General features: G+C 44.6%; 1 protein-coding gene across 1 annotated transcript in view; it reads left to right on the forward strand.

Annotated features, from left to right (window-relative positions):
- C4_1H6orf52 (chromosome 4_1 C6orf52 homolog) overlaps positions 1 to 23,742 on the forward strand; it is a 328,083-nt gene that overhangs the window by 90,522 nt on the left and 213,819 nt on the right. Inside the window, exon 3 of the mRNA XM_086964993.1 lies at positions 3,318 to 3,417. Coding sequence (XP_086821119.1) covers positions 3,318 to 3,417 — 100 coding nt within the window. The remainder of the gene's footprint in view (positions 1 to 3,317; positions 3,418 to 23,742) is intronic.

The following is a 23,742-nucleotide window of genomic DNA, read 5'->3' on the forward strand; positions in this document are numbered from 1 at the left end:
TTGAAAGCTGTCCATTTGTTTTGTGAAGTAGCTGTTTTATTCTTTCATGAGCCACCCTCACCATACTGTGCACCTCACCATTGCTTTATTTTTAAGTAAACCACACCCCACTTAAGGATGACTTTGAATACTTCACAATAATAAGACTGCAAGTTTGGGTGTTAAAAAAGAAGTTTAGGAAGAAAAGGGTCTTGGAGCAAATGTGTCACTAAGAGATACTTGTGAGGGCTTCTGTAGCTGGATGGAACCAATTTTCATGAATATGACTCCACACGTGCGTAAGCTTGCACACCCTTGCCTGAAGAAGCAAACCCACTCAAAACCATTGGTTAATAACAAGTACACCTTCTGAAGTTCTTACATTACAGATCCACGATTGTCTGGTCAACTAATCCTACAAATTAACCAGGGTGGTCTCATGTAATGATTCAAAGACCATTCTGGGCTACTTGAATAGGAGTTGAAATTGGGTTGTGAATTTTGTAGGAGATTAGACAACAACACAGTTGTAAGAGAATCTCTGCTCATCCCCTGGAAGCAATTGCATAAGCTGCAGGCAATTCCCCGGAGATGTGTGTTAAATTCTAGCATTACCAGACATTTTATAGTTACAAAAAACACAACAAAATTCCTAAATCAATTTAAAAAAAATAATTAAAAAACGAATAAGCAAAAGATAACTGAAACAAGAAAAATCAGATATGGGAAACTGGAGATTTTTATTTTATTTGAGACAAAACACCTGAAAATACAAATGTATCTGGAAAAGGCTCAAGTCTCTTTAGCAGATTGCTCAAGATAGGAGGGTTATAATATTGACTTGAGAGGCGGGTCTTGGCATTCAAGTGTCAGCCTACACTAGTTGAATTATTTTTGTCTGACAAGACAATATTTTCCTTGAAAATAGATTGTTACAAGATCCCTAATGTGCAAATGCTTTGACTAGTGGTACTTGAAACAGACAAGAGTAGAGGAAAAACCTTAGGGATTATCTTACAAAAACCCGTCTTCACGCGTCTTCTTTGGGTATGGTGCTTTGGGGCCTTCGCAGTCTCTTTGAGACCACCCCTATAGTAATTGTTCTGGCAATAATTTTCTTCTACCTCAAAGTCGAAGACAAAAGCGGCTGAGATTAAAGAATCGAGATGCATATCAATCCAGTTGTGAGTATGGGAAAATCTACAAGTGGAGATTTATCAAAACTCTCAATGCTAGATTGCTAGGGGTACCAGAATTACTTGCAGTTTAGTGGAAAGATATAGGATGCAGTTCACAAAAAATCAATGGAATATTCAGTACAACTCTTCATTGGGCACACTGATATACATGTGCAGCCTGGATGAACCGAACCTCACGAGCTCCACAGGGCAATTGCCTGTCTAGTTTATACTATAGGCCAGCTTAATTGAGCCTGTTTTGACCTAAAGGTCATGTACCTATTCTCCTATTGACCGGTTCTAAAGGCTTCACTTAAGGCCCTTAAGCTTCCTGCTCAAACACATCCATAGATGCTTCTTTTCATGTAAAGTGTTTAATTAAATTGCAAGGCCCTAGAGTGCTCAGAAGAACTCTGTCAGACTTCAGAATACAATAATTTACCACTAATGTGCACAAACATTTCTTTAACACAGCTTTGAATTTGTTGGGTCTAGCATCCAAGTTCCCGATATCTGGCAATCCATTTGTCATGAGACTGGGTGCCTCAGATCATAGCCTTTGCAGACGGGTGATGTGACTGTAGGTGAGTCAGCAAATAAGTGTCTCCCAACTGATAGGAATGGTGAAAAAGCAGAAGTAATGTATCACAATCAAATCAAATCACATGTTAAGATGGTTAGTCTAATAGACCTCCGTGTCCAAAGGGTCTATCCTCCTGGCATCGTCAGGGTAGTTTGTTGCGTTCAGTCATCGAACTGCCTTGTGAAAATACATTGACATTTTTTTCAAATATAGAGCATTGAAGGTGCGAAAAGAGAAGTCACTGAATAGGAGAGCTAGAGAGACCATGGAGTGTGGTGGAAGTGAAGAATTGGGCCCAGAGATAAGTCATGGTGTTTAACCATGCAATGTCTGATCGATCCTGTTCCCCAGGATGTCCTGGATTTCAGGGAGGGCACAATTTGCAGACCCCTGACTATTCCAAATGGGTGGGCATTGGTTATGATTTCCATGACCTTGTTCACATCTATAATCCACATGAGCCTCCAAAGATATGCTGTATGTAGAAACTCCTACAGAGATGGAGCTACATACTCTCTCTCCTTTGCAGTAGCCAATATTTGAGGTTGAAGTACAAACATGGAGTCACTAATCTAGAACAGTATGTATCCATAGTCTCAAGGGAATCAACCTTTCATCCAAGATAGGTGGTAATAAAGAATGTTTGACAGATGGAAAATCTACTAAGCACACTTGTCACCTATTAAGGGAAACCGCTTACTTTGTATTATCAGCCTGTTATAAAGATAGCTTCTGAAATGTGCCAATGCCTGGGTTTTAAGTCTCTGTTAAGTCTCTGTATCAAACTGGGTGTCTGTCAGGATCATGGGACCTTATGCTCTTTGTCTCAAAGACAGTTGTTCAGTGGAAATTATCTGCTCCTGCCTCAGTCATTCATCAGCTATGTGTGTTAGAGCCCAAGGACTCCAATCCAAATTGGATGTCCGTCCCAAAAGAAACACTTTGCGATCGGGCCCCTCTATTGGTGGACAGCAAACCACCATTTGTTTTTAAAGGTAAAATTGGGTGGAAGATCCCCTATTTTGTGTTTCTACTCACACATCTATCAACATTTCAAGAAAGTGCTTCTGTTGGTTGCGCACTGCCCTCTAATTCAGACTTTTACAGAACCCCCACCAGCATAGTTATACTTACAAAGAGGTCTTTTAATTTGTATATGCTGCCTCGGTACATAACAATTTACGTACACAGTCATGGTAAACCTACTCAGCCTCTGGCCCAGTTGATTATTAAAATGCCAATCCCAACACTTGCCTCCGGTAGTGAGAAACCAAGTAATTATATGCAGGTCAAAAAAGTAGGCTATAGCAAATGGCAGTCTACCAAATTCCATGCTAATCACGGATGTAGAATGGTTGGCTTGTGCATGCACCATGTGTTTGTGTTAAACATAAACAAATAACTAAGTGAACTTTATCTTTTTTAGAGGTAAAAAGGTATTTCCTGGCCTTAATTTTTCCTCAAAGGTAACATTTACTTTGGACTTTTCTGATGTTTTTTTTTTTTCTCACTTGTTAGTAATAATGATTTATGTCACAACAGCAATGACTGACAGTTGTTTCCATGAATCCTTTTAGTGGGACTCCGGGATATTGTTTTGTCAACTTTGTAGATCAAGCCAGTGCTGAACGTTGTCTACATAGACTAAATGGGCACTTCATACCGGGTTCAAATCCAGTAAGTAAGACCTCGTTTTTTATTTAATGTTAGAAAAAAATATGCTCTTCAAATTCAGAAATGTATCCTAATGTTTTCTTATATATATATATATATATATATATATATTGTGTTTTGCAAAAAAAAGTGAATATGAATAGAATATTTTGTCTGCAAACACAGAGAATTAATTATCTCTTATGTTTTCTTTACTAGCACTTATTCGCCTCCATTTCTTATGTAAATATTAATGTTTTTTGCACATTTTTTAACGGTGATGATGACATAGTGTTATTTAAAGGATTGTGAACATGGGTTCGGGTTTCAAATCTGATAATAATGTTATATTTGAACATACGCAAGTGTCATCACACAGTCAGCTTTTTGTAGCATTGTTTGCACAACAATTTTCTTCATTTTGCACTTTCTGGCACAGTTTTGCACACTGACCATTTTTTGCTGCTATTTGTATTAAGAAATTGCGTATCTTATACCCATCACCAGTTTTTATTAAGTTTTACTATCCCAGATAAGTCTTGACATCAAATGATTGATTCTTATATAAAGATATTTTTATATTTTTATATATAATGAATTTTAGGATTTATGCCTTTTGATTTATTGGAACTATTTATTGTATTTATACAGTTATTCTAGTAGTTTTTTTCAAATTTGCATTTATGCTTTTAAAATATTTAATTATACTGCCACAATTGTATATATATCAGATTGCAGTAACATGTCAATCTATGTGTCGGGATAAGAGTATTTTTTCTGTGTTTAATGATCATGTGATCGGAACACAAAAAATGGTGAAAGGGTTGATACCTCTTTAAATACGTCAATATGGCGTTTGGTCAGTGTTCTCCGCTTGTGAACAAGGGCTTCCGAGTGCTGCACTTTCAAAAATAAAAACCTTCACTCACCTGATCCTGTGGTCTGTCTTCCTGCTTCGCCGTTCTACCGGATCGGAGGTTGCACTGGAGCTGATATCTGTATCTATCGATCTATCTATCTACTCACCTGATCCTGTGGTCTGTCTTCCTGCTTCGCCGTTCTACCGTATCGGAGGTTGCACTGGAGCTGATATCTGTCTGTCTGTCTGTCTATCTATCTATCTATCTATCTATCTATCTATCTATCTATCTATCTATCTATCTATCTATCTATCTATCTATCTACCTACCTACCTACCTACCTTCCGGATCATCCGAACAGTTGCTTCCAAGCAGACGCGCACTCAGAGGTTACTAGTTGCTGCAAAATGTATTTCTTGGAACCGCTACACGTTTCGACACAAACCTGTGTCTTGATCACACGATATCCACACAGTTCGAGGCATGTGGGCTGCTGAATTCATATCTGTGCATAGATCGCCGCCTAGTGTTGGGTCCGGATGATTGCACATTGTTGTCCTGGAAGAGTCTTCGAAGTATCACGAGATAGGTGGCTCCTCCCCTGGACTACAGTGCGCATGGGCATCAACTCCATCCTCAGATTGTTTTTTTCCGCCATTGGGTTCGGATGGGATGGATTTGGGTTCCCTCTAGTCGGAATCGATAAAAAACTTTCTTAAGACCAAAAGGTCTTTAGTTTCTTCGTCGGTATAGTCTTGCGTTCGGTCTTAGTTCTTCCAGCTCGGATTCCATACTCCCGCGTGCTCTCGACGCGGAAGGCCCAGTCGACGCTTCAGACCCTATCGACTGTTCATCATGGACCGTAGTCCATTTAAGAGATGTCCCGTCTGCAACTCGAAGTATCCCCACATCGACGTCCACCCGGTGTGCAACAAGTGTCTGTCGCCGGACCATGATGAAGCCAAGTGCATGGCTTGTTCCCGCTTCAGGTCCAAGAAGACGCTTAAGCTTCGACGAACTGCGCGCCAGGAGGCCCAGCAAGCTGCACCGGCGCCTGTGGACATTTTCGATGCAGGAGACGTCGAGGAAGAATCTACCAGGGACATCAGTGAATCGAACCCCGTGTCGGACGTCGACTACGACGCGGACGCCGAAATGTTCGAAGCTGAAGAAGTCGTCGACGAGGTAGGAGAAGACGACGGTGCCCTCGGGGCCATGGAGGATAGCTCGGACGAAGAGCCACCTCAAACTAACGATGGGGCCGCACCTATTCATAAGGCTCAGGTCGAGGGATCGCCACTAGTCCTTACCCAAGATCTTCCGATGGGTTCTACGGCTCCGCCTTCGGGCTCGGCCACGGATATTGATGTTGAGCCGCACCCTGGCAAATCGAAACCGAAAGTGAAGCCTACGGTCTCGACACAAGAAACTGCGCAGGTGCCGTCCTCGAAACCGAAAGTGCGCGTCACTTTGGTCGGATCCAAGGCCTCGGAGCCCTCGGCGCCGAAGAAGCAGAAGGGTGTCGTCGAGCCGAAGGCTCAAGTCAAGGGCGTTGAAACGAAGTCTGCCGCGCCGAAGGCTAAAGTCATAGTGGTCGAGCCGAGTACGTCGGCGCCGAAGGCGGTCGACACCAGCAAAGGGCTCAGTGACCCGAAGAAAGCCTTCGGTGACCCGAAGAAAGGACTCAGTGACCCGAAGGTTCTCGAGACTCCGCGTCAACAGGACAGGGCCAAGAGCGGCGCACCCCGAGAGCCCACTCCAGGTGAGGCCTTGAAGGATCCTGTCGAACCGGTGCGCCCATCCCCCGCTTTCACCAAGAAGGTGACGGACTCCCTGCAGCGCATCAGGGAGAAGGCATCATCGGTCGGACCGAAGGATCCTCCACCTCCGAAGCCGGTCGAGAAACCTCACAAGGCGTCTACGCCCATTCTCTTTACGTTGCCGCCAAAGGTGGCGCCGAAGGCTTTCACTCCTAAGGCGGTCGCTACCGTCCCCGAGAAGGTTTCCTCGGCGCCGAAGCAGTCGACGGTGGTGCCCACCCCGAAGCGTCGACGACCTTCAGTGGAAGAGCACCGAGAACACTTTATTGATGCCGAAACGGGCAGGCTTTCCCTCCACAAGCGAAAAATTGCCCCAGAACAACCAATGGAGTCCTACAAGATTCCTCTGAAGAACAAGAAGGACTCTGCTTCCACTCTTGTCTTGGTGGAACCACTTTCTCCACAGACTCATAATGTTTCGCCCACTTACTCTAATGTGGACGCTGGAGAGGGCGATGATGAGGATGAGTACAGCTATCCCGTCTATACAGACCCTGAAGATACCAATGAACTCTGGGCCGCTGGTGCTGACCCGGGTGATCCTCATTCAGGACAAGACTCTCAACTATATTCTGAGAAGACGTCTTCTACAGAAGACTCTGCAGCATTCAATGCCCTCATTGAACGGGCAGCTAACAATCACAACGTCCAGCTCCATGCTGACCCTGTTGACGTCGATTTCCTATTTGATACCTTCTCAGTCTCTGAGAGGACTGTCAAAACTCTGCCTATGTTGAAAGGTGTCTTGAAACATGCTGGGGAGATCTTTAAGGAGCCTACCAGGGCGAGGGTGATAAACCCTAGGATTGAAAAGAAGTATAAGTCAGCGCCTACTGATCCTACCTACATCAAAGGACAGTTGCCTCTGGACTCTCTTGTCGTCTCGAATGCCCGGAAGAGGGCTAATTCTCAGACTACGGGTGATGCTCCTCCCCCAGACAAAGAATCTAAGGTCTTTGAGGCATCAGGGAAAAGGGTGGCAGCGCAAGCAGCCAACATCTGGTGCATTTCCAATACACAAGCGCTTCTGGCGAGGTATGACAGGGCACACTATGACACGCTGTAGACCCTGTTGCAGCACCTGCCTGATGAATACAAGGAGGCAGCTGAGATGCTTATTCAGGAAGGGAAGCTGATCTCTAATGTTTCCATTAAGTGCGCTCTGGACGCGGCTGACACTGCCGCCCGGGCTGTCAACACTAGTGTTATGCTGAGACGACATGCCTGGCTGAGAATCTCTGTATTTAAGCTAGAGATACAAACCACCATCCTTCTTCAAACAGTGAATCCAGATCACCTGTTTGGCCCGGAGGTTGACACCACCTTAGAAAAGATTAAGAAGGACACTGAAACTGCTAAATCCATGGGTGCCTTACAGTCCCAGCAGTTTCGGGGTGGGTCTTTTCGTCGCTCAAGCACTAGAGGCGTTTCCAGAGGCCAGCTCTCACAAACCACGCAGTACTACAAAGGCAACACTCAGTCCACATACACCAACAAGAGTCGAGGTGGATATCGTGGTAACAGCGCCAAAGGCAGAGGTCGTGGAAACAACAACTCCAGATCCTCTGCCACCAACAAACAGTGACGCCTTGTCACTGCCCCCCGACCACGCAACACCGGTCGGGGGGAGACTTCAGCAGTTCTTGCCGGTCTGGAGACCCATCACCACAGGTGGGTCAGAACACTTATACAATACGGTTATTGTCTGGAGTTAACATCCACTCCACCCAACATACCCCCAAGACACCGTCCTATGTCTGCCGAGCATTTGCACTTATTGCAGCAGGAGGTCATCGTCATGCTGCAAAAAGGAGCAATAGAGCTCGTGCCTGTGCAGGAAAGAGGCACAGGGGTCTACTCCCTGTACTTCTTAATACCAAAAAAGGACGGGTCCCTCAGGCCCATCCTGGACCTCAGGCCCCTCAACCAGTACATCCTGTCGGAGCACTTCTATATGCTGATCCTGCAGCAAGTGCTCCCGTTGCTCAGTCAGGGGGATTTTCTCGCAACTTTAGACCTAAAGGATGCGTATTTTCACATTCCACTGCACCTGTCACACAGAAAGTACCTCCGGTTCACCATCCAAAACCAACACTACCAGTTCAAGGTTTTGCCTTTCGGAGTCACCACGGCACCCAGGGTGTTCACAAAGTGCCTGGCGACAGTGGCGGCGCACCTAAGGAGACGGAACATCCACGTCTACCCTTATCTGGACGACTGGCTCATCCAGGCGAAGTCAGCCCAGCAGTGTGCCGCTCACGTGTCCCACACCATTCACCTCCTTCACGATCTGGGATTCTCACTGAATTACCCAAAATCCCACCTCCAGCCCGCCCACATACGGCAGTATCTGGGTACGACGATAAACACTCTGGCAGCCACAGCACTGCCGAATTCAGTGAGGGTCAGCAGCATTCAATCGCTGATACAAAAATTCAGACTACAACACCCGCTTCCAGCGCAAGTGTTTATGCAGTTGATAGGCATGATGGCCTCCTGCATCTCCATAGTCCCGCACGCGAGATTACATATGCTTCCGCTTCAGGAGTGCCTTGCACGTCAGTGGGCTCAGGCTCACGGGCAGTTGAAAGACCTAGTGTTGGTGAGCGGTTGGGCATACAACTCTCTGCATTGGTGGAATCCACGAAACCTTTGCAAGGGACGACCGTTCCAAGAGCCTGTGCCACCGATCATCCTGACAACGGACGCTTCTCTCCAGGGATGGGGAGCTCATGTACTCCATTAGACTGTGCAGGGCCTATGGACGCAACAGCAACGGAAGATGCACATCAATGTTCTGGAACTGATGGCAATCTTCATGGCACTAAAAGCTTTCAAAGTACATCTGTGCAACAAGGTCGTGTTGATCCGGACGGACAACATGACGGCCATGTACTACATTCAGAAACCGGGAGGTACCCACTCTCCGCAGCTGTCTCATCTGGCTCAGAGCATGTGGAAGTGGGCCATTCAGAGGAACATCTTCCTCATGGCAGAACACCTCCCGGGCAAGGACAATCAGATGGCGGACCTGCTCAGCAGGTACAGCCACCAAATGCACGAGTGGGAGTTGCATCCATCAGTACTCCACCCGCACTTCCAAAAGTGGGGTCATCCAGAGATAGACCTGTTCGCCACAAGGGAGAACGCAAAATGCCAAAGCTTCGCCGCCAGGTTTCCACACCCGCAGTCGCAGGGCAATGCGATATGGATGAACTGGTCAGGCAGATTTGCATACGCTTTTCCCCCAGCACCTCTGATACCGCTGGTGGCACGCAAACTCAGGCAGCACTCGATGACTCTCATCCTGGTTGCTCCAACGTGGGCTCGCCAACCATGGTACACCACGGTTCTGGAACTGTCCGTGGTACCGCATCAGAGGCTACGCCTCACACCCAGCCTTCTGACGCAGAGCCATGGCGACATTCAGCATCCAGATCCGCAACAGCTCAACCTGGCGATCTGGCTCCTGAGGTCTTAGAGTTTGGCTACCTACACTTGCCTCCAGACTGAATGGACATCATCCGAGAGGCACGGAAGCCCAGTACTAGAGCATGCTATGCGGCGAAGTGGAAGCGGTTTGTCATTTACTGCGCAGACCACAACATTGACCCGCTAGAGGCATCTATTCAAAACATCATTTGTTATCTTTTCCATCTGTACAAATGTAATTTGGCCTATGCTTCCATTCGGATACATCTATCTGCGATGGCCGCTTATCTCCAAAACAGGCAGCACCTCTCCCTTTTCAGGGTGCCTGCTATTAAAGCCTTCCTAGAAGGGCTCAAGCGTGTTATTCCTCCGCGGACTCCGCCAGCTCCGGAGTGGAACCTCAACGTGGTCCTCACCAGGCTGATGGGTCCCCCCTTTGAACCATTGCATTCCTGCGAGATTCAGTTCTTAACATGGAAAGTGGCTTTCCTTATTGCGATTACATCGCTGCGACGAGTTAGTGAGCTCCAGGCACTAACTATACAAGAGCCATTTATTCAAATTCATTCCAACAGGGTGGTGCTCCGCAATAACCCTAAATTTCTTCCTAAAGTAGTATCTCAATTCCATATTAACCAAACTATTGAATTACCTGTGTTCTTCCAAAATCCTGAGTCATTGGCGGAGAGAATGCTCCACACCCTTGACGTCAAAAGGGCCTTGATGTATTACATTGATAGGACCAAGGATTTTAGAAAAACTAAACAACTCTTTGTTGCCTTTGCGCCACAACACAAAGGTAACCCTATTTCCAAAGCTGGTATAGCTAGGTGGATAGTTAAATGTATTCAGATATGCTATCTGAAAGCCAAACGTACTTTCACCATTCCACCGCGGGCCCACTCCACCATAAAGTTGGGGGCCTCTATGGCTTTCCTTGGAAATATCCCTTTGGAAGACATATGTAGGGCAGCCACATGGTCTACCACACACACATTTACAAAGCATTATTGTGTTGATGTGCACTCCAAACAGCAGGCAGCTGTAGGGCAGGCTGTTCTAAAAACACTTTTCCAAACTGCTGCAGCTGGCACGGGCGGCCACCGCTAATGGAGGGACTGCTATGTATTCTATGCATAGATATGAATTCAGCACCCCACATGCCTCGAACCGAATATGCTACTTACCAGTATGCATCTGTTCTTGGCATGTAGGGCTGCTGACATTCATATCGCCCGCCCTCCTCCCCGGCGCCTGTAGCAGCTACAGAATTCACACATACTTCTGGCATGGTCATCTTTCACTTAGTTTCACTCCATCTTGGTCGCAATGGCTAAAAACAATCTGAGGATGGAGTCGATGCCCATGCGCACTGTAGTCCAGGGGAGGAGCCACCTATCTCGTGATACTTCGAAGACTCTTCCAGGACAACAATGTGCAATCATCCGGACCCAACACTAGGCGGCGATCTATGCACAGATATGAATGTCAGCAGCCCTACATGCCAAGAACAGATGCATACTGGTAAGTAGCATATTCGTTACACTATGGCATTTATAAGTAAACAGTGAACATAAACAAGGTACCATTGCTTGTTTGTCATGTGACTTTGAGAAAATGGCAGACATCTTATAATGGTCAACCATGAATATACAGTTATACATACGATAATAACTCGCATATGCATATATTAAACAAGTGTAAATCATACCTCAATAAAATAAACCAAACATGCGAAGCCTACGGAGACAAAAAAATATAGTTGTCTATTTCTCGCGCTCACATGTGTTATGTTTAAATGAATCGTTGGCACATTTTTATTCAGCATTATAAATTTTACGCGGGCTAGTGCCCTATAAAGAAAGAAACTTGTGTTGTGGGCATTGCCTGCATTAATATATACACAGTCGACAGTTAGAATTAATGTGTCGACCATAACAGCAGACATCTTGGGATGGTTTGAACTAATTGAAATTTGGCATATATCGTCGCACTAAATTATTGCACCTTGTATAAAAATAAAAAATGAAAAACCTCAATCCATATGAGCAGAAACAATTTGCACATGTGGCCAATAATTGTGGTCACATCTCTTTTGTCTGACGACTGAAACGCGAAGGATAACGCATAACAGTTATATCATTGTACAAGGTCTAGGGCCCATGTCTGCTCTGAAAATACTTGTTACAGTGAGCAATCCTATCTGCAACAAGAATCAAAATTAAACAAATAAAGACTTGTGTTTTCACATTGTGCATCGCCATGCTATTTACAAAATCTATTCAAACCGGTAAATGCTTTCAGTGCAATGATTCAATATTTTCTATTCTTACATACAACAATATTTTCTATGTATATGATTGACCTATATGTACACGCACAAATAATCATACTTGCACATACTGCTAATGCCAGGATGTCATACTCTATTGGTAACCTCGCAACAATGTCCACATCTACCTAAAAAACACGCCACATACCAAAAAAGTGCATAAGTGAAGTCTCTTTTCTTTACGGTGAAATAGTGTCTTCTATCCAAATGAAGAAAAGGGTAGGGAACCAGTGAAGTGCTAAAAAAAGGGACGGGCCCCTTCCTTTCCTCCTATAGACAAACAAACAAACAGAGACAATGTTAAAATCAACAGTGAATTAAACACAACATTATAATACATATCTACAGTACTATTTAGTCAGGCAGTGATAAGAACTTCTATAGATGGAATTATTTGTTGTTTCTAAAAGTTCTTTAACAATGTATGATGCAATCGGGTGAGACTATTAACTCGTTATGTGAATGCTGTTAATCTTGGTGCAAGTGAGCTGCTAGTTCCTCATCTAAATTGTGTCCACCCAGGAATCTGGTCTCGAGTGCCATGAAACATTTAGATTCCTTCTTCCTAAGTGCCGGTTCCCGGTTACCCCCTCATTTTCCCACAATAACTTGTTCTAAGCAAAGAATGTGAGGAGTGAGTTGTTGAAATGATGAGTTTCTTGGAAATGACGAGCAATGGGGTAATGCAACTCAACGTTGGTTATAGCTCTTAAGTGTTCCTGGATACGTTTCTTAACAATGCATGTAGTGCTCCGTACGTATCTTATTTTGCACGGACATTCTAGTACGTATATTGCATAGTTAGTACTGCATGTAAGGAATTGTTTGATGGTTCTACGTTGAGTGTTGCCAGGGATTTCCACATCTTTTACCATAAAGCTTGACTTGCATGCCCTGCAGTGACTGATAGAGCGCACAGGCCACCTGACTAATAATTTTTACCATAAGCACACTTGGGCCCATAAAATTCAATTTATTATCTTTTTCAATCGGGTAACCTTACACTCTACTACCAGTAACCCAGTTCCCTTCTATTTATTTCCAATGTACCTGACTTACCAATCCACGTCACAGGTACCTAAGATCACAATGGATCAAGGGGCTAGCTGGAAAGATAAGCAGTCATCACAAATACAATATAACTTTAGTAAACGTTTTCACTCTTTATAATACCCACAGACTCAGTAAGTTTTGAAAACCTTTATCTAATCATCATCATAATCATATGCCATGAGTATAAGATTAACACATATCAAACTATCTATAACTAGAATTAGAAATATTGTATAGCTATGAATGAGGGTAAGAATCATTTAGAAATCGGAAATTAAAGGGAAGGAAAAATAAGGAACATGCTATTTTAGATTCATAGACTTTCACAACTTCACTGAAGGCGGGTAAAGAAAGGGAACATGCTAAATCAAAGTAGACTTTCGAAATTCACTAACGGTTCAAGGGAAATGAAACTAATGCAATTTGATTTATCCAGATGTGCCTATTCTCTATAGGGAGGGTAAGAATGGAACATAAACTATATGAAAATTATGATTTAGCATTTGTCTAAAGGTAGGTGAAAAGTGGAACACTCTAATAATCAGTGCAACATGAAAGTCTTATTTACCAAAAGGGTGGGGATGAAAAGGAACATATGCAATCAAACTTTGCAAATTCAGGTAGGGAAAGAGAAAAGGAATGCAAAATAAAATGTCAACACCCACACAGACTTATATTTACCTAAGCTAGAATGAAGACCAACCCTGGCCACGGGTCAGTTTGGAAAGACGGGAAAGGACCCTCAAGGACTTAGGTGCCAGTAGGCGAGCAGGTACAACTCATCGACAGTCAGGACAGGATAACCCCAGAATTTGGATCAGGACCGGGTTCACCAAAGGGTACGACCAACACCCGCAGCTTCGGTTGCAACTCCTTCGCTACTCCCTCTCTGCAAGGAATCTGCAAATAACCCCGATTGGGTTCTCGAACCTCCCAGCAAAGTGCTTCGCCAGCACTTAAGGTTTCCCAAAACCCCGAGTGGGTCTGTGGAAAATACGGACAGAGTGCTCCGCAGCTCTCTGTATCAGTCACCTATAGAGTTCGATGGGTCAGTGACAGGTCAGCTATTCGGACAAGTAAGACAATTTCTCTAGCTGAACCTAGGCTAGTTATACTATTTTTCGGGTCAGTGTACCATCCCCCAATGTTGCAAGTGTAAGGATCCCCAATTCTGATTGGGCAAAGGAGGAAGTTAAGTCATCACACCACCTAAAATTTAGACTTTCTCAGGCTTAATATTTAGTTTTCGTACCCAACCCTTAAATTCTAGCTTCCCATGACATATGATGTACAGTGAACAATAGGGTAAATGTAAATGTACATGAATTTATATAGCGCAAATCACCACCGGTGTCTAAGCGCTTGCTTAGGGAACCCGTCCTGGTATTCCCCTGTGAGATAACCCCGGCAGGGTATCCGCAAGGTGAAGGCCAGGCATCCCACCGCGAGGGGCTGTTGGGATGATTAAGCAAGCTATTGCCCAGAGTCGCAGAGTGTGAACCCGTGAATCGAGTAGGCACCGGAGCGAGAATTGTCGAGTCCATGGTCATTTTAGGACTCAAGACCCCGCCGAGCCGGGAATTGAACCCTGGTCCTGGTCTGACCTCTGCTTCCAGGTCTACCTCCTCTAACCAGTGAGCCACACTTCTCCACTATACAGCAGTTATTACAAATGTAACAGTTTCAGGTACAGTTCAGCTTCGTCTTGCTGGGTAACAGGTCTATTCCAGGGGCATCTTAGCTGTGGCTGCCAGCTGGCTGAGTTCCACTGCTGCAAGGTACTTTTCCCCCATCACGTGACTGGTACCATACGGGCTCTTAAGATGGAGTAACAAGCGCCTCCCAGGCCCCAAAGAATACAATACATGAAAAGCAAGCTAAAACAATTTAGAAATACAGAAAAAATTATTACACTGTATACCATGAACGGCTATACTACACCCCTTACTTCATAATAACTATAGCATTATTTATTAGGCAGTACAGACAGCTTTGCGAAAGCGGCAATGCAAGCATAAAGCATGTGAGAACACAAAGCGGCCATGTCAGCTGCATTGTGTATGAGCAAACACTTTCCCACCAGAACTGCGAGTGCGTCACCTCACATGGATATGACCGACGCATGCGCAGTCTAAATTCCCGCGTAGCAGCAGCCATTTTAGGTGGCAAGCATATTACGTTTAGTAAACACATAGGGCACTGGGACACCCCGTGTAGTGTAAAATGTGCAATATTAGTAACATAAACATGTTGAATTAATTTTATTAACATTATTTGAGGTTCTTGATTCAAGCAAGTCGCTTAACGTGCGAATCCTTGCTCCATCAATCCCCTCTTTGATGATATTTACTATCATCACTATTAATGGAACCAGATGCCAACTTTTCACATTTCACCCAATTCAATTTCTTCAAACTTTTTATTCAGCTTTTTCTCTGTATTTTTATTAGGATAACATTTTTTCACCCTTTTATAAATCTGATTATTCAGCTCTTCTAATTCAAGTTCATCAACATTCCTTTTCACTCCTCTCTTATTCACAGCATACTTCTTTTTGTGTTTTCGGCATTTGCAGCAAATTAGTATAGTAAACACTACTAAACCTATTCCCGCTATTGGCATCAGTATTTTACTCACAAGACTTTTACCTAGGTTAGAAAACCAACTACCTATAGAGGAGAGACCATCAGTTAGTCTCTTCCAAGCACTGTCAACCTCCAGTGGCTTGAGCTCTTTTTCCAAATTTGTAATGTTCCTCACATACCCTTTGATTTCCTCACTTTTGTCAGGTATGTAAGTGCAACAATGTTGTGCTTTCAGCATTCTACAAACTCCGCCCTCTTTTGCCAATAAGGTATCAAGAGCAAGTCGGTTTTGCAAAACCATTAATCTTTCCGCAACCAATTCGGTATTGACCATCAGAAAACCTCCAGCAGTGTCAGTAGATAACCGATCTACTACTGTAGACAATTTACAGATTCTGTGTGTGTTCAGAGCCACTCCCACTGTAGGTATCATTGCACTAAATATATCACCTACTATTTCTGCTACACTTTCTCTTTTACTACGTGCTACTTCATTAGTCTTTTCAGTGCTACCAGTGATTTTCCCCACGTGGTATATCTTTGGAAAGACAATACCAAAATAACAGCTTCCGTACCAGTGATCTGGCAATTTGAAATAAGCCTTGTTTCCACAGATATAATAAATTCCAGGAAACACAGGTTCTGTCCCATCTTTGAAACCCCAACCCCCAATTACCTTGTAATTGTGTTCGCATTCACTGGAACCAATGAATATGTTATTATAATAGCTAGTCATTTCTCTGTGAAGACAAAGTTTCCCTTTCTTTTCGAAATCCAGCAACAATGCAGCATTGGTTCCACCATTTGAGGTGCTATCTATATTTTCAGCCCACTTAGGAGTTTTCTTATTCTTGTCTTTTGCTTTATTTTGGAAACTCTCTCTTCTTTTCTCTACCATATTTAGAAACATTTTCTCCTTTTCGTGTAATGAACAGGTCAAGTTATCTCTGTATGCATCATCTATATTAATTTTACCTACGGTTAGAAAATAGTCACTCATGTATTTAGCTATATCTCTAGTCGTATGTACAGGGTTCAGGTTTCTCCGAACAGGAAGTTCAGAGAAAATCACATCAAGGTTAGAATAATAATACTGTAAAGGTCCTCTTTTATAGAATAAGCTAGTTAGTATACTACCAGAGATTCCATAGGTTAAGGGCAAGTGGTGGTATGTCACACCTTCAGCTACTGAAGTTGGTAGCTTCATGCAGACATAACAGTCGTCTATTTCCATAGCTTCTACATAATGCACTAACAGATTTGCGAAAACATTTAAATGAGTTTTGTTCTTTATTTTGTTATAGTGTAATCCTTCCTCATCTGGTGCTTCTAGATCTTCGCTTGTTTGTTTCAGGCTAAGTGTCTTTTCTGGTGCATCTACTCTTTGTGGTGTATTTCTAGTGTGTGATTCTACCGTGTCTTCTGGTAGGTGATTTTTTGGATACAGGATTGGGTTTTTACTCATCATAGAAGGAATGGCTATAGTTAGTCCTATCCAAAGTATTAGTACTATTACTGCACTACATAAACATACTTGGCAGCATGTTTTTAAACAACTTCGTCTCAGTCTTCCATTCACAGAAGAATCCGACATTTTGGCTCAAAAGAAGCTTTCAACCCCTCTTTGTAACTTTGCTCAGGTTTGCTTACACCGGGCAACTTTCAGGTTGGTTTCGCTTCTTCGTCAGTCTGGTCAGCAATCATTTCTTCATCACTTTTGTCACTTATTTCAAGATTTTCAAAGTCTTCCAACACCAGATAAGTCCATTCTGGATTCTGATACTTGTTATTTAGTCTTTTTATTCGGGCACTTATTCTCTTAGGTTTTGCTCCAGACTGGTCAGCTTTACTGGAGTCTTGATTTTCTTGCTCAAGTTCTTCGTCAAAAGTTTTTAGTCTCAGTCTCAGTCTCTTGACGAATCTTGGTTCTCTATCTTTTTTCTTGAATCTTTTAACTGGCACTGTAATTTGTCTTTCTTCCAATGCTCTTTTATTCTCGTTCAGTTGTGGCACATCTGCTTCCCTATCTTCTTCTTCCCTTCCTGTCTGACTAGTTCCAGGTCTTATCTTACTTTCTTCTGCCTGGTCACTAAGCTGGCCTTGTTCAGGTGTATGCTGATTTTGTCTTTGGGTTGTTTCAATTTCTATTTCCTGAACACATTCGTCCAGATCTATCTGATCCTGTTCAAGCACTTCGAACTTTTGATCTTCTTCCGCTTGAACTTCCGCCCTAATTTCTATTTGTCTCTTTTCAGGCTCAGGAGTCTTTGGAGGAGTATCGATGACTTGGTCTGTCCCTATCTGATCATCTTCATCATCAGATTTGACATGGATTTAGATGATCTGATTATCTTCTGCTATCCCTGTCTCGTCCTCACTGTCCCACTCTCTATCTAGGTAGGTTTGTCTTCTGGTTCTTATTGGATCGAGTGTCAGGTCGATTACTGGGACCCAATCATCTTGACTGGTGCTCGGTTGTTCTTCTTCAGCTACTTCAGGACCAACTTCCGGCAACCCCTCAGCTGCACAACCTTCAGCCTCAGCTTCTTCGTCTTCTGTCACTTTCTTTGTATGGCTGGCATGGATCCACCGTGGCACACCTGCACACTTCACCGTGGCACACCTGCACACTTCACCGCTGTTGTGGAAACAAGAATAGCTTGTCTTTTCTTTCCCCACTTCTGTGCAAGGCAACTCCTCCGAGTGTGTTTCTTAATTACGACCCAATCACCAGGGTTCAAATCATGGGCTGGAGTTGCTGGCCTGGCGACGGCGTCTTCCCCAATCTTGTGAGAGATAGAACGCACTTGGTCACCCAGTTGCTTGCAGTACTCTAGCACCAAATCATCAGATATGTTTATCAGTTTGTGCCCTGGCACCCATGCTTGCTGCATTGCTCTTCCCATCAGTATCTCGTGGGACTCAAGCCTTTTTTCCAATCTGGAATACTTCTAAGTCCCATTCAAGTTCAAGTTCAAGTTCATTTAGTCTTTATTTCGAATAAAATTCATAAAAGACAGCAGATTTAAAACATTATCGACATTTCATCATTTTACAATGGATCCCCAGGTACATAAGAAAATTTAATTACAGACATATACAAACATTAAAATCTAGTTACTTTTTTTTTAAAAAAAAGGGGTTACAATTTCTTTACGCGAATTAGCCACAGCCACCCCAAAAATTTGGCAACACAAATCACAGATTTTGCAGTGCGTAAATCGCATAATTTAAACAGGGCTGCGCGATACCCCCCACAGTTTAAAGTTTTACAGATTGGTTTCAACCATTTCAGTCTAGGCAATCGATAAGCAGGGCATGCAAAAAATATATGACCTATACTTTCCACCTGGTCAGGACAGAAAGGGCATTTGTTACTTTTATTCATTGCCCACTTCGCAGTAAAGGAGTTGATCGGCAAGGTTCCCACCCGAAACTGATGATACAGCTTACGGTCAAGTGTTTTGCATATCAAGTCCCAGTAGGGTTCAAGGAACGGGGTTATCTTATGCGTAAGGAACTGTCCCGTTAGGCTGTTTTCAGAAGAAAGGGTGACCAGTACAGATTTCTTTGCAGCCTAAAATAGCTCTTTAAATTCCACTTTAGATGGGAAGCTAGAACATTCGGGATGTAGCCATAGTTCAGGGAGGCCCATAGAGTACAATATTTGTTTGACCTCCCGTAGCCATGGGATTTTCTGGGCACCCCACAATGCTCTTTTCTCCTACACTTCTAAAATTCCTCTTTCTCTCCCTCTTGCTCTCTGGTCTTTACCCTCCTCTCCCTTTTCTTTTCTTTTCATCTCCTTTTCTCCATTTTCCCTTCCCTTCCCCTCTCTTCTTTTTCCCCCCCACACAACATCAGTGGTTTGTGTCCACATGTGGTTAGCATTAATATCATAGAATGTTGTATAGATAATCACCGTATGTGCCTCTCTCTTTTCCACCTTCCCCACCTTGAAGTATACTGTAATATAGCATTTCCATGTAGTAAAGCTTGTGTACAAAAAATCAGGATTAATGCCATATGTATACAATCATATATGTACTAGTCTAAATGGGCAACACATTGTACATAATTGTAAATATTAGGACAGGTTTGAGTACTTATAGGACACTATTGTCTTGTTTTCTATCACTGTATACATGTATCACAACTTTCTATGGTTTTTAATATGTAAATATTTAGGGCATTACACAGACACTGACAAGCGTTGTTATTGTTTATATTTCTTTATGTGCATAGGTTCACTTGGACACTCACATGGCTCCCTGATGAAGGCCCTCAGCCGAAACGCGCGTAGATGTCATACTTAGCCATGTTTTTATGTACAGTGTGTTAAAACAAGCTTCCATACAGTTCTCAAATCATAATCTTTTTTGAAATGTACTGAACTGCACTAAGAATATAATAATGTGTATATATATGTAGATCAATTATCACATGTATAGTGGAGGCACGCACACAACAAAAATTTGTAATAAAATAACAATGTTTTTTATCATAACTATAACCTAATAAAATAAAGTCTATAATTTTGTACCATGCACTTTGTTTCCTTATAGTTTTTGCTGTCACTTGTCAGGTTCTGCCCTTTAGCTAAAACCAGTTCCTAATTACTTTTTCTTTCAAACACCCCACAATGATCTAACCTCGCCCAGTTATTTTTTTTTATTTTTTTTTTTGAAGACCTTTATTGCACATTATTCATATACACAGCGGTGTGCCTACAACCCACTGCTGGGGCCGGCCGCCATCGGAGTACCGCATATATCATACAAGCTTTAGACCATACGCCAGGGACACGTGTGCAGAAGTCCAGAAGTCTTAGCTCATGTAGGCACTACAGTAGATCCAGATCCAATAAGTTCAGCACACCCATTGAGTGCGGACGTTTCGCCCCCATGTGATCTTGGTCTAATTTTCAGTTTTTATAAAGAAAGGTAATGTCAACAAATCCCAACCCCCCCTCCCCAACTTATCCTGATTACAGTGAGTATTCTAAGTCCAGCAGGTATAGTGTGATAGGGTAGTCAATACATCAGATGTCTAACAGGGCATCCCCGAGGTAGGGAACCTTCACCACCTTCTCAGAACTCCCCAGAAGCCGTAGCGAGGAACAGTAAGGCATGCACGCCATGCCAGTCTCAGCATAACACGACACTCCCACTTACATGACCATCGTCCAGTCACTCCGCACAATACACAGGGCGATCTTAACGCTATCTCACAAGGACAGCTCATGCAGCTCCATCCCCTCCGTCAGACAAAGCAGCAGTCACACTCTCGTCGCTGTCGGTTTCCGTTAAAGACAACATGTAAAGTGTAAACGGAGTCCATATATCCCTCGGGCGAGCCGCCGCAGGTAATTCTTCATAGTAACAGTTCAGTTGGTCCCTGCAATAGGCCATATCCGTCAGCCACAGTTGTACCTCAGGCGCTCTCCTCCCTCCCCATACCATAGCAACCCTCCTCTTGGCCAACTGAAGCGCCAGCACCACCAGTCGGCGCGACGGAGCAGCCACACCAGAAGCAATGCCTAAAAGACACAAGCGTACATCCAGCTTCACCTCAATTGAAGTTATGACAGTCAGCCTTTCAGTCACCTCCTTCCAGAAATCGTAGACACAGGGGCATCCCCAGGCCAGGTGTACAAAGTCGGCCTCCTCGGCCCCGCATCAGACACATTGAGCAGTGGACCTAAGGCCGTATCTTACCAGTTGGGTAGGCGTATAGTACCACTGTTGCAGAAATTTATAATGTAGAAGGCGGAAGTTGCCATTGATCACATACCCCCCGGTCATAGCACAGCATTCATTCCACTCATCATCACTCAGCGGTTCCGGGAGACTCCTGTCCCACCTTGCTCTAGCCAGCGCCGCCCCCCCACCTTCATCTTCCTGTGCGGCCTTATATAGTTTAGATAGTAATTTAGTCCTGTCCTTGACCGTGTATAGCAACTGCAGGGCCCCCAGGGCCAGAGGTTCCTCCGGATAAGTAGGGTATAAGTCACGCACGGCGGCCCGTAACCTGACATACACAAAGGTGGACATAGTGGCATTCGTCGAGTGGGTCGTCATCTCCTGAGAGGAGAGAAACGAAGCACCCGGAAACAGGTCTCCCATAGTCTGTAGTCCAGCCTCTCGCAGGATCTGCAGCCCTCCCGGTTCGCCTGATACAGAGATATCCGAGTGATAAAGTAGCGGCATAGTCGGGGCGTATAGCGGTAGTCTACCAGCCCGTTTGCCCAAGCTGTGCCATGCAGTCGCCGTGAGTCGCACGGTATCAATCTCCCCCTTCTCAAACACCGAGTGCTTATTTGCGATCATAGACCTTAATGGATATGGCAGAACTGCGCTTGCTTCCAGCGCTACGTGCGGAGTGTATGGCGGAGCGGCTATCCAGTAACTTGCGAAGTGTGCCTGCGCACAAAGATAATAAAGCCTCATATCCGGCAGGGCGAACCCACCCAGATCGTATGGCTTGATCAGCACCTCCCAAGTCACTCGCGGTCTCTTGCCAGCCCAGGTGAGAGATATCAATAGGGACCTGAGCCTCGCAAAGAAGTGGGACTTCAGCGTGACCGGGATGTTTGTGAAGAGATAAAGAAATTTCGGGAGCACCACCATTTTAATCAGCGACACTCCGTCCGCCAGGGTCAGTGGTAAACGAGTCCATCTCGCCACCTGGTCTTCCAAATTGGAAATGGCAACGCTGTAGTTGGCCCGTATGACTTCCTGACAATCCCTATGCACCCAAACGCCCAGGTATCTAACCGACTCCGTCGCCCATTCCAGCGGGAATTCCAAGGGGACTCGGTGGGTAACATCCGTGAGAGGCAGCACCACCGACTTGTCCCAGTTTATGGTCAGTCCCGAGTGTCGGCCGAATTTAATGAACTCTCGAAGTATGTTTTCCAGGTGGAGTGCAGGGTCCCTGACATATAGAACCATGTCGTCAGCGTACATTGACACAGCCAACGATCTGAGAGGAAACTTCAATGCTGCTTCTGCATACCTTTGCCGCAAGACACAGGCCAGCGGTTCCATCATGATGGCAAAAAGCAGGGGCGAAAGAGGGCAACCCTGCCTCGTCCCCCTCTGTATCGGAAAGGAGGAAGAGACATGCCCATTAACCCTGACTCTTGCCGTGGGTGCAGTATACAACAGGGCGATCAGTGACGTGAAAAAAAAGGTACCCCCATCCGATGTAGTACGGCCAGCATATACTTCCATGCTACTGAATCAAAGGCCTTGGCGGCATCAAGCATGACCGCCACCGCAGCCAGTTCTGGCTTGAGGAGATGCAGGACGGCGAATAGGGTCCTCAGGTTGTGAGTGGTGGACCGGAGGGGGATAAACCCCGACTGATCAGGTAGCACCATGACCGGCAGGAGTAGACGCAGTCTCGTGGCTAATACTTTAGCAATTATTTTAACGTCAGTGTTCATGAGTGAAAGTGGGCGGTATGACTCGCACTTATCCAGAGGTTTACCGGGCTTGGGGAGCGCCACCAAGAGCGCTTCTCTCATAGTCCCTGGAAGCGGTCCGCATTCAAAGGCCTCCTCCAGAACCATTGCCAATCGCGGAATAAGCAAATCTGCATATGTCTTATAGAATTCGGCGGGTAAGCCATCTGTGCCAGCCGCCTTTCCATTCGGGAGGGCTGCGATTGCATCTCTGAATTCCGCCTCAGTAACATGATGCATTAGGAATTCCTGTTGACCCCTGGAGAGCCACACCAGTGCCACATTCTCCAAGTACTGCGTTATGTCTGCCTCTTCCGCAGTTTCCCTATGTTCATAGAGTTGTGCATAATGTCTCGAGAAGCAGGCGAGTATACCATCCGACGTAGTCACCACGTCTCCTTGATCCTCAATTTCCAATACCGTACAGTGCCTCGCCCAAGGATCTCGGATTCTATCAGCAAGCCCCTTACCTGGCCTACCTCCTTCTCCATAGTACCTGGCTGTAGCGCGTTTAGACAGAAATTTCACCTCCTGGTCTGCCAATTCATTATATTCGGTGACCTTCGCCCTAATATCCGCTAACAATGTGATTTCCGCCCCTTCCTCCAGTCGGCGCTCTAGAGCCAACAACTCCCTTTCTAGTCTGGCCATAGAGTCTCTGATGGACGTGAGGACCCCGGACCGCAACCCAATACATGCACCCCGCACTGAGACCTTAAAGGCCTCCCACACCGTGATCATACTATCAACAGAGCCCACATTGATCTCAAAAAATTCCTCAACTATCTGCCGCAGGCGT

This window comes from Lissotriton vulgaris, chromosome 4_1 (assembly GCF_964263255.1).
Source record: "Lissotriton vulgaris chromosome 4_1, aLisVul1.2, whole genome shotgun sequence".
Classification (NCBI taxonomy): Eukaryota; Metazoa; Chordata; class Amphibia; order Caudata; family Salamandridae; genus Lissotriton; species Lissotriton vulgaris.